The sequence below is a fragment of the Hoplias malabaricus genome, chromosome 3 (assembly GCF_029633855.1).
Source record: "Hoplias malabaricus isolate fHopMal1 chromosome 3, fHopMal1.hap1, whole genome shotgun sequence".
In the NCBI taxonomy this organism is placed as follows: Eukaryota; Metazoa; Chordata; class Actinopteri; order Characiformes; family Erythrinidae; genus Hoplias; species Hoplias malabaricus.
This window is the reverse complement of record NC_089802.1, coordinates 15869716-15882161: the sequence shown is the minus strand read 5'-3', so window position 1 is coordinate 15882161 and position 12446 is coordinate 15869716. Positions and strand designations below refer to the sequence as shown.

The following is a 12446-nucleotide window of genomic DNA, read 5'->3' as shown; positions in this document are numbered from 1 at the left end:
ATAGGGCATCAGCACAGCCCACACACTGCCACCACCTCACCTCCAAAAAATAATAACCCTCGTGATACATTCTTTGGCTCCGGGCAGTGGTTTTCTTTATGCCGTGCTTATGCAACTCAAGCATTTTAAACATTCCTACCCAAACATTCTGGAGGACTCTGTGACTTGATGGGTGCAACATTCCATATGCAGAAAAGATAAATAAGGAGCTGTGCTCTGAAAAAGCAAGCGTGCTAAAGTTCCTTCACTCTTCACAGATCAATTATGGATGCTCTCTTCTCTTCGTAAAATATGCTTTGGCCTGGGGGGGGAACTGGGGCCAACAGCTTTTGCATAGGATGTGTTTTATAGGGTGCACACTGAAGGAAAGTGGTTCTTTTAATGCAAAAACGTTGTGTGCAAAAAGGTTCATGCAATTAGAGTCATACCTAAAAGACATTAGATGACTAAACAGTGCCCTCCTATGGGGGAATGCAGTTGTACAAGCTGGCCGTGAATGATTCTTGTTGGCTTTTTAAAATAATATTGAGTTACGAATGAGCCTGGCTTATGAAACTCACATTAATGTTGATTGAGTGTTTTAATCTTGCAGTACATTGGCAAAGCCATAAAACATGACTGAATGCATGATCACGGGACAATTTCACAGTGCTAGAATTATGAGATGATAATTAGTTTTTAATTGACACTTTGGTTTCATCCCTTCAGGGGGTTATAATGTGAAGGATGTGGTGTTTTATTGGACTCGAGGGAACCAGTCAGTTAGTGGACTAGATACTCTCCAGCTGGCCCAGTACACCCTAGAGGACTATTACACCTCAGAGTCTGAAGCCGTCTATGAGACTGGTATGTACACAAAAAAAAAAAACTGAATAGATAATGAAACGTACACATGCAAAAAACCCAATATACTTTGCATTAAAGGAACACTAAGTTATATTTTTACCTTCAAAATCATTTTGATACTTCATTGCCCTATAATAGGGAGATACTCTGGGCTCAGCACTGCAGTAACCTCACTGTGTACCTTTCTGAGGAGGGTAGGAAACTACACCACTGTCCTCCCTGTTGATTTCAGTACAGTGCTTTAAAAATGAAATCTCACCTAGTGTTCCTTTCAAAGTATGTTTAATTTCAAAAACGTGCCTCAAACAAAATAAATTTAAAATGAATACTGTCACTTATATTTTTATCACCTGAGTAACACTGCTCCATTTGTACAGGTAATTATCCAAAGCTGATCTTCCACTTCCAGCTAAGGAGAAGCATTCTTTACTTTATTCTGGAGACGTATGTGCCGTCCAGCGCTCTGGTGGTCCTGTCCTGGGTCTCATTTTGGATTAGTCAGTCCTCTGTTCCTGCTCGTATCTGCATAGGTATGAACAGATAATTCTTCTCTGTAGTGCTTACGTATTCAGATCAAAATGGAATCAAAAAGAATTTCGGAATCACGGTTTTTTTTTAATGTTTGAACATAACATAGTTGAACGTTCAAAACAATTTATTCTCTTTTTTTTTGTTCACCCAATCCATTAAGTCTATATACAGGGGTTGGACAATGAAACTGAAACACCTGGTTTTAGACCACAATAGTTTATTAGTATGGTGTAGGGTCTCCTTTTGCAGCGAATACAGCGTTAGTTTGTCTTGGGAATGACATATACAAGTCCTGCACAGTGGTCAGAGGGATTTTAAGCCATTCTTCCTGCAGGATAGTGGCCAGGCCACTACGTGATGCTGGTGGAGGAAAACGTTTCCTGACTCGCTCCTCCAAAACACCCCAAAGTGGCACAATAATATTTAGATCTGGTGACTGTGCAGGCCATGGGAGATGTTCAACTTCACTTTCATGTTCATCAAACCAATCTTTTACCAGTCTTGCTGTGTGTATTGGTGCATTGTCGTCCTGATACATGGCACCGCCTTCAGGATACAATGTTTGAACCATTGGATGCACATGGTCTTACTGGTGCATTGTGTAATTAATGAAGATTGGCCACCAGGCTGCTCCAATTTAGCCATGAAACCTCCCACACTAAAATGACAGGTGTTTCAGTTTCATTGTCTAACCCCTGTATATGGAAAGGAAGCTTAATTATTCGTGTGTAAATATGCGTGTGCTGTGCATCATGATCAGATTTACACTATAGTTTGCCTTCTAAAAATCATGTAAAACATTTGGGTGGAATGTTGTTTTGTTCCAACTAGTCTGTATATTTTCTGAAAGTTGTTGCTTTTCTGAAGGAGTGACCACAGTCCTAACTATGACTACTCTGATGATGGGGGCACGCACCTCTCTGCCCAATGCCAACTGCTTCATCAAAGCAATTGACGTGTACCTGGGGATCTGCTTCAGTTTCATCTTCGGAGCTCTGATTGAATATGCTGTTGCCCACTTTTGTACTCTGCACCAGCCAAATGCTGCCAATGCATATATGGTAAGGCAATGACAGTCATTGTTGTCTTTGTGCAATTTATTATCATTCATCTTTATTGAAATAATTTATTTCATCATGGGTTGTTGCAGAATATGCCTTTTATAGATGACAGTGTTATTGCCATTATTACCATCATCATCACCATCATTATCATCCATACTGAGGACTGTATACAGTAAATATCTCTGTAAGTGCCATTGTAGTTGAGTTGATGGCTGTGAAAATCTAAATAAACCATTTAAACTAATTTAGCATTTAAACACTGTACAGCCACAGATTCACGCCCTATTCCATGCACTCCATATATGGAAAATAAGTTACACAAACAAGATGTAATATGTCTATTATGAACACATTTATTTATGTGTATGTAGTCCTTTCTGTTGTCAGTGGAGATTCTATAAGCTACATGTGTTCTGTTGAACACCTGTGTAGTAAATGGGTACATATTGTGAATAGCCAGGGACGCACAGTAATAAAAACAGCTTGTTTAATTCTGATTTGGGGAAATTGGGAAATGGTCAGGAATTAATTGACTACCTAACTAACTAAATAAATAAAATAAATTAACTACTCATGTACTTCAAGGGGAAACGGAAAAATCAGGTGCAATATGTTATGGGTTTCATTAAAGTATGTCTCTATTTCTGTGTGGTCAGTACGGGCAGGAGATGCAGGAGCGTGAGGATGAGATGAATGGGATTGTCACCTCTATCGGAAGCTCTGCGGCTTTGCGTGCTCGTAAGAGGGAGGAGATTCTGTCCCGCGCTGGAAGCACCAGTAGCCCCACGCCCAGTGACAATAAAGAGGAGAAACCTTCATCTTCTTCCTCCCAGCCCCAGAGTGGCTGCTCCAAGTCCATATCAGTGGCACGCCGCATTGTTTGCTTCCTGAACTGCTGCCGTGTGGAAAACCCACACTATATTGACAACTACTCACGCCTCACCTTCCCCCTGTCCTTCATCTTCATCAACCTGCTCTACTGGACATACTACCTGTACTTCTAGTGTGTTTGAAGGTGTATGTATTTAGCGTGTTTCTGTGAGTGCGACTGGGGCCATTGAGGGTGAACACGTAGTTCTTGTCAAAACAAACCCTTTTGGCAACTATATTTTAATGAAGACATATTGGGGGTTTATTGGTCTTGTGGTTTGTTCAGTAAAGCACCAATTAGGCACTTTTAAAAGCTTTTTTTCACTTATGCATTAAGAAATATCCATTGCATTATTAGATATCATAATGCACTTTGTGAAGGTGTCTTTATTTTGGGAAATTATTGAGAATACATTTTTATTTAAATTCACATTTTTAGTGTATAATTGTCAGCATCTAATTACTTTTGGTTGTAAATAGAGTCAAGACTTTTGGAATTCACTCCTTTAGACATTAATGAGCCACAAATATTTTGACTTGTGTTATTATTACTGCTTTGTATTGGCTTGACCATGGCATTTGAAGCTAGAACTTCAAAGTGGGCCATAATAGTCAAAATAAGGAACAAGGAAACTTCACCTATGATAATGATAATTACTGCAAATGCCAGGCCATATGTCAGAGGTTAATTTAGTAGGGCATTGCCTCACCATCCAGAAATAATGTTACATTCAAAAACATACATTTATTTATTTATTAATTTATTTATTTTCTTGGGCTCATTTGACGGTATCTACCAACTAACAGGTTAAAACAGGATGTTTAATTTCATTTCATACATAAATGTTCCTTTTTTGCATGTTTAGTAATGGACTTACGGAGCAAAGAAAAGACCTAAGTTGACTTCAGTACGTGTTCCTTAAAATGAAATGTTTTTGACCTTTTCTCTGAGCAGAAAATATCTTTTCACATAAAGAAAACAATTTTCCAGTTTTTAATGGAACAAGTCCAAGTCATTTCAGGCCATTCGTCATGGAAACTTTTCAAAATGTAAAGGGCAAATGTTCAATTCTCCAGTATTTTTCAGCACTTTTGGCTTTATTTGTACACTAGATCTCAGCATGTGTTTCTGTGGATGCTACATGTGACTCATGCATGTAGTGTGTAGTATTCTATTCATTCGTTGTGGCAGTGGTTTGAGCTTGGACCGTTCAGGGTTGTGAGGGCATTCGGGTGAGTGTGTGTGTGCCTTGATGGTACACTTTTATGCCAGAAAACATGTGGCCTTTGTTTCCAGTAGAGCTTTCCACATACTGTAATAGAAATCATGAGCTCTAAACTGCAATAAGATGACACAATATGTCAGATCTTATCATTTTATCATGAGAAATGTGTCAGTTTATTTCTTTTAAAGTTAAACGTCAACTAATTTTGGTCAGAAAAAAAATGAAGCTTGGCTGTTTGTCTTTACTGAATTGCCTGCCAGCATTAAGCATATATTTAAAGTTTTTTTTGAAATGACACTGCAAGTGCATAAATGATAGAAACGCAGCGGTTCCCGTTCAAATATGAGCATATGTTTTTTCACCATGTATATCAAGGTCTCAGATGTAGTAATAATACTAGATAGCAGGACCAAAGATTTAATGTATCTTGAATATCCATGACTAGAAATATCTAAGCGCATGCACAAGTTAAACATGTTGCATCATATGGATGATTTCTGTTGTAATTTGAGAAGCAGCCTGACGTCATGTTTTTGTGGTTCGCTGCCTTTAACATAACATAGCAGGTCATTTTATACTTGCTGTAAGTGTTCATTTGAGAAGAGTGATAAAATGTCTTCTTGCTGTGTTTTCTTAAGCTCTACTATTTAATTGTGCATGACAATAATTAGGCCATCAGAAATATTGAAATATTGTCTGGAACCTTTTAATCTGGCAGTCAAATTTCAAACATATTTACAAATGTAGGAATTGGTATTGTTATTAGCATAATTTACATACAAATAGCTATGGCATTGGTTTTATTTCATGTACATTATTAGCTGTATTTATTGTTGACCACCTCTCCAGCACTGTGTACATTCTGTAGAGGGTTGCAGGGTTATGCTAGTTTTACAGCATTGTTTTCTTAATGTACATGGACCTCTGTATGGAAGCCCTTTCTTTAACTGTGAATGTCGCACTTCTTACAGGTGGATATTAGTGTTTTTAATTTAAACTTTCTGATACTAGCCTACTATGTCTTCCTACTGCATTGAATTTTGAATCACAGAATGCATTATTTATTAGCAACCGTTTCTTTTTTCTTCTATCAGCCAGTGCTGATGATCATAAAGGACTTTACACACACACCTCTAGGTTAAATATTTCAGTAGTCTTGCATGAAGGGTGTGTAGTACAAAAATAAATGGGGAAAAAAAGATATTCTATGTTGCTACAGTATGTTTTTCATGCATGAAAGATTCTGAAGCACCAATAAGGAAGGTTACATAGTGTGAGCTTTGTTATCCTGCTTTAAATGGTTGTTTATATTCTTTTTATCACTTCTAGTGAAGTGGTCCATAGCTGCTGCTTAGATCATCTCCCAGTGACCTTGGGAGAGGATGAGAAACTACATTGTATAGATTAACTCAGCAAGTTAACCAGCCGCATTCAGCTACAGTGGGGCATTTTGTTCATGTTTATTGTTCAGTAATTGATTCTGTCCTACTTCGGCAAGTCTGTGAGGTCTAATGAAGACATGGATGTAGTTTGAGAGGTTTGAAAGAACACATAAGGTTGTATTTATGAAAATCTAGTGTTTCGCGGCAGCACTAACCTCGCAACTAAATTTGAACACGAAACATGTCTTGGCTAATGAAATACATCAGGGAACAGTGGATTCCCGCTCCCCCTGCAACACATTACTTTAACTTGTACTTACCAAGAGAGGTATGTGTTAACTAGTTCAACTGTAATGTAATTGCACAATTAAATTTTCAGTAGACACGATGATCTGTGAATAGAGAAATGAGTTAAAAGTTTTGTTTACCATCAAACTGCTGAACAGCAAGTTGAGAATTTCCCATACTGTTTATTAATATAAGCTCATTCCTCCAGTAAAAACAAAACAAACAGCTGATTATGAACTTAACCTCATGCTACTTTTGGTTTATTCTTAACCAAACCTAAGGACGTCCATTGCTCGGCAGTGATTCAAAAAAATGTCATGGCTTTAAATGACTACTTAAATACAAAATGTGAAAAGCCACTATCTAAGTCAGACCTTTATAGATATATATTAATGTACATAACTACACCTGCTGGCTGTAATTATTGAAACCCCAAATAGTCAAATATGTCTCCAGCTTAAAGTACTGTATGAAGAACACACCAGTCCTAACTGAACTATTAATGTTCAGTATATTGCAGTATTAAAGGTGCAAACCAAGCAAACAATACTGCTGTTATAATGAAACCTTGTATTTCCACAATGGCAACTTTACTGGTGAAGGAAAACATTCTAATCATATTTTTAAAGGTCCATTCATCATGTAATTTGAGCATAGTTTTAAAAGGCAGTGACAAAACTAGATTTCTAAGGTTTTGTTCCACTGACAAACGATTGTTGTGATTGTTACACAATGAAAGAAAATACATCCAAAATAATACTATATGGAAAATTCAGCTATATATTTTATTCATGTGGAGATGGTGTAATACTGAATCAAACAAACGCAAAGCATCTCCCTTTTCATTGCAAAACATTCATTCTAAAAAACAAACGTAATTGACTTTAAACGATCAGCAGTGATTAATTCTGTTTGACGGATGAGAAAAAACTCTTAAAATGAAAACATTTGCACTTATTACTGTTACTTTATTCCATTTTCAGACATTGTAACATACCCCATGAACCACTATGCATGTAAATTTGATGTTGCAGGGAAATAATAAAGTCTTTTTATTTATTATCAAAAGTGTTTCATTCTTTTTTTAACATATTAAAGCCTAGTGTGTTGAATTACCCTTTACACATATTCTCTATAGAGCTGTTACTGAACACTATCCACATGGTGGTGCTCTTGGATCAGATTCATAACTATGGTAACCGTGGTTCATAAAAGCATAATGATAATGAATAAATCAAAAGAGAATTCATCTTCAGCAGTTAACAGTGTTTTGGGCTTTTTTTCTGCTATGCACTTGTGTATACTGTAACCTGCATCTAAAATGTTTTCCGCGCTATGGACAAACAACTGTATTCTGAATGACTTAAATGCATATTCAGTGTGTATTGCTTAGATGTGTCACAGGAAATTTAGCTGCTTAACTGTTGCATTACAGGGCTTGTCCTACACCAGGCTGCAGCTTCATCAGAAACACAATGAGGATGCAGAATAGGAGGCGAGGTTGCCACGGCAATAATCAGCTCACCTCATCAGCAACACCCCGCCCATGACCCGTCAGTCAAATCAGGAGCACTTTCAAATGCGCGACCACTATGACATTACCGCACATCGTATCTGCTGATAGAAAGGCCACCTCAATCACTGATCTCACAGTGGGGAGAATAACCCATAGCGCTCATTTCTCTCGTCATCGCTGCATGACACATTGTCAGCCACTGTGCCTCATGACACAACAGCAGAGGAGAACAGCTCACAGTTTGTTTGTTTTGTTCCAGGAATCTGAAATGATCCTGGAGGAATTTTGGAAGCACATGCCGGTGCATTAGTGTTTCTTTGTTTACTCACTGCAGTGGAACACAGAGAGGAGCAACAGCACATTAATGCACAGAAGAAAACGGCTCTGATACAACCCTCTGATCTCTCAGCACTGAGACTCAATAGGCCTGTGTAGAGCTGTGTGTGTGTGTCTATGAGTTTATGCATGTGAGTGAGGTGATGGTGGTGGTTGTAATGGTTGTTGGGGTGTGTGTGTGGGGGGTTACACCCAAAAAGGGACTCCTAACTACCATGCAAGCCCTGGTAGACCCCCAAACACTTACCATCAGATAAGGTCTTCTATATTTTAAAGAAATTAGAAAATTAACCCCAGATTTAAGCGTTGTTGCAGATCCCCTCTCCATTCTTTCTGGAAAGGGTTTGGAAAGAGACCAAAAGGATAATTTATTTTTTGTTAAAGCCCAGCATTGCATGTGAATTCAGGATCATTTAATTGTGAGAAGCAGAAAAAGGGAATCACCTCTTAATGAGGAACTGGACATGTTTAGAATAGAAAATCTCCCAAAGAGAATCAAAGCTGTAATAAAGACAAATACTTATTGAGTTTTTATTGAAAATACATAAATAAAACCTTAAAGAAGACATTTAGTTTTTTTTTTACCTGTTTAATCATGTATAGTGTGATGTCTAGCCCCGTTAGCATTTTTTTTTACATATCAATTATTGAATCGTTTGATAAATTAATTAAATTAAATCTCCCCACTCCATTGGATGCCACACGACTGCAAAATTTATATTACAGACATTATACACACATCCCTTGGCTGATTCATACAAAAATGTTCCTTGTAATGATTTTGTCGACCTTGCTTCTCAAGGCATTCTAAGTGTCTTAAATGTTTTGTTAATTTCACCGAGTGTATTAATTCACTGTGCTTGTCTAATGAATAAAGTTCATAAGTGACCAACAATCACACAAATCTGTCTTCTGAAGAGCAGGAATGGTGCTGCACTGTACTTTTTATTTAAACCACTTCCAGTTCCACAAACTTCAAACCATGAAGAAGAGAATGGGTCAAATCACAGTAGGAATCTTTTATTTATTTATTTATTTATTTATTTATTTATATATTTAGGGCGGCACAGTAGCGCAGCAGGTAGTGTTGCAGTCACACAGCTCCAGGGGCCTGGAGGTTGTGGGTTCGATTCCTGCTCCGGGTGACTGTCTGTGAGGAGTTGGTGTGTTCTCCCTGTGTCTGCATGGGTTTCCTCCGGGTGCTCCGGTTTCCTCCCACAGTCCAAAAACACACATTGGTTGGTGGATTGGCAACTCAAAAGTGTCCGTAGGTGAATGTGTGTGTGTGTGTGTTTCCCTGTGAAGGACTGGTGGCCCCTCCAGGGTTTATTCCCGCCTTGTGCCCAATCATTCCAGGTAGGCTCTGGACTGACCCTGAACTGGATAAGATAATGAATGAATGAATTTATATATTTATTTATGCCCATGACATCACTAATATACCTTATTAATTAATGAATACCTTTCATCATTTTGATTCTCAAGCAGTAATGACAGTACTAAAATGGGTAAAGCATGAAGAAAGCTAATTCATTATCTGGGTCCAGAGCCTACCTGGAATCATTGGGCGCAAGGCGGGAATACACCCTGGAGGGGACGCCAGTTCTTCAAAAGGCAACACACACGCACAGACACACACCTACAGACACTTTTTGAGTCACGTGTGTTTTTGGACTGTGGGAGGAAACCCACGCGGACACAGGGAGAACACACCAACTCCTCACAGAAACCCACAACCTCCAGGCCCCTGGAGCTGTGTGACTGCGACACTACTAAATTAAAGATTCCATATCAAGACAAACTCAGCAGGGAGACCAGTGATCCATTGTTTTACTGATAGTGATATTGATCCATACAACCACACACCAATAAGTTGGAGTGCGGACTGTGCGTTACAGCCTCTAATGTTGTACTTGGATTGTTCTAATCATTTGGTTTACAGTACGTATTTTCCCTGTGAACGGTTCTGAAACTAAAAGTCCCTTGAAATCTGTGGCTGGGTGCAGGATTTGTTTAAATTTTGCCTGAGGTACTATGACAACAAAGTCCTATCAGCAGGTAAATTAGCCGCAGTCAAGGAAACATATGCTAGCAGCCTTCACTTACCTTCATGATTTCGCCCTACAACATGATGAGGTGAACATATAGCAACTTTAGGCTTTAATGATAAAAAATGTCATGTTACAGTATGTTTCATCACGGCTTCACATGGTCTAAATATATGAATAAATATAAATGTGTTATCACAATGAAACAAACTAACCTTTGACACAGTACTAAAGTAAGTCACAAGATATTCCGAATTTTATTAATAATAATATTGTTTTATTAATATTGTATTCTATATTCACGACTCTATGGATGAAATAGAATTTAGCAGCAGATTTAATCGAATTTCAAATTGTCTCAGTGGTTAATATTTTCACTTTCTATCATAGGACTTACTGCTTACTGCTGCAGTCTTTAGCACAACAGCTTTATACAATTTCACAAGTGTAAGGAAGTGTTCAAAAAGAAAATGCTCAGAGTCGACTAATTAAAGAATAACCTTGGCCACCAAATACCTTTACAATGGGAGCAAAAAGAAAGTTCTCATCTCTTTTATATCACCTATTATTAATGATAAGTTCATTCATTCATTCATTGTCTATAACCGCTTCTCCAGTTCAGGGTCGCCAATGATTCCAGAGCCTACCTGGAATCATTGGGCGCAAGGTGGGAACACACCGTGGAGGGGGCGCCAGTCCAGATAAGTTGAGCATCACACAAAATTATATTTTTTGCTGTTTTATGTCTTTTGTTTTTGTTTTAGATTATCTATAGCGAATACGCAGTTAGGGGGCGGCACGGTGGCGCAGCAGGTAGTGTCGCAGTCACACAGCTCCAGGTACCTGGAGCTTGTGGGTCCGATTCCCGCTCCGGGTGACTGTGTGTGAGGAGTGTTCTCCCCGTGTCTATGTGGGTTTCCTCCGGGTGCTCCGGTTTCCTCCCACAGTCCAAAAACACACGTTAGTGGGTGGATTGGCGAATCAAAAGTGTCCGTAGGTGTGAGTGTGTGAGTGAATGTGTGTGTGTGTGTGTGTTGCCCTGTGAAGGACTGGTGCGCCCTCCAGGGTGTATTCCTGCCTTGCGCCCAATGATTCCAGGTAGGCTCTGGACCCACCGCGACCCTGAATTGTATAAGCGGTTACAGATAATGAATGAATGAATGAATGAATACGCAGTTAGTACATTTTTTTGAAAATGTATATAACAATTTTGAAAAGTTTTGTACAACTTCAAAAACTGGAAATATATGAATGAAAATAGTTTTTTCAAACTTTTACAACATCCGTATGATGAGTACAGCAGGTGAAGGTATGAGCTTCAATATTCTGGACTGTGTGTGTTTGTGTTTGTGTGTGTGTCTTGATTTTTGCAAGAGAGGTTTCTGAGCAGACAGAGAGAGAGAGAGAGAGAGAGAGAGAGAGAGGATAGAAAAATTAACACAATGTAGTGTGTGCCCACATTGTTAGATGTTACTCCTTCTCATCTTTTGCAAAGTGTGTTAAAGCTGCGTCTCATTCCCCTCTGCACAGACACCACACACACACACACACACACACACACACACACACATACACAGACACATAGGCTGCTGAATTTAAACAAAAGTGCCTGGAGCACAACTCATTTTGCATTCTCTTTTCATCCGTCTACTTACAGATGCGCAGAACTGTGTGCATTAGACACACTTTCTCTGCCCTGCTATGAGAGAGTTAAGTGCTTGTGTATGCAGGGTTGTTTGCACTCTGTGTGTGTGTGTGTGTTATGTGTGTATGCCTTCCTGCTAGAGTCTGATATTTGGACAGTACAACAGAGAGCTGAAATATTGATGGGGTCACTCTCTGGGCTGTGTTTATACATATAGAGTGATATATTATTGATTTTGCCGCAATGAACCTGCACTTTAATAGTCAATGACTGGGAGGGGGATTGACGGTGGAAACAAACAGGCTGTTGCTCTTTTCACATTTAGTCGCTGTACGCATGTATGCCCTTCATCACGGGATGAAATCATTCAGCCGGAAAGAGGGCAAACAGTCACAGAGCACTTCGTCAACTTTGCGCTCCCTCCTGGTGTACATGACTTACTAACACACTTAGAATCCACTCTGCGTGCACAGGGTTTTTTTTGTTTTACTTTCATTTTTGGTTCAGACCTTTCAGCTGTGAGACACACTGCGCACTCTTTTCAGGTGCCCATCCTTTACATTCTCCATTTTATTATTTGTCTTTGCTGGAAAGTCATAAACATTTAACATGACCATTTTCAAACTCTCTTTATCTCCTATTAAACAGACAGATTTTGTTTGCCTCAAGTACTTCTCCCACATATTTTTTTGAC

The 12446-nt window shown here is 38.8% G+C and overlaps 1 protein-coding gene across 1 annotated transcript in view; it reads left to right on the top strand.

Annotated features, from left to right (window-relative positions):
- The window catches only part of gabrz (gamma-aminobutyric acid type A receptor subunit zeta), a 38422-nt gene extending 31174 nt beyond the window's left edge, over positions 1–7248 (top strand). The window contains exons 7-10 of the mRNA XM_066666184.1: positions 709–846; positions 1224–1376; positions 2245–2438; positions 3098–7248. Of these exons, the coding sequence (XP_066522281.1) occupies positions 709–846; positions 1224–1376; positions 2245–2438; positions 3098–3445 (833 nt within the window). The 3' untranslated portion in view covers positions 3446–7248. The remainder of the gene's footprint in view (positions 1–708; positions 847–1223; positions 1377–2244; positions 2439–3097) is intronic.
- Positions 7249–12446: the final 5198 nt, after the last annotated feature.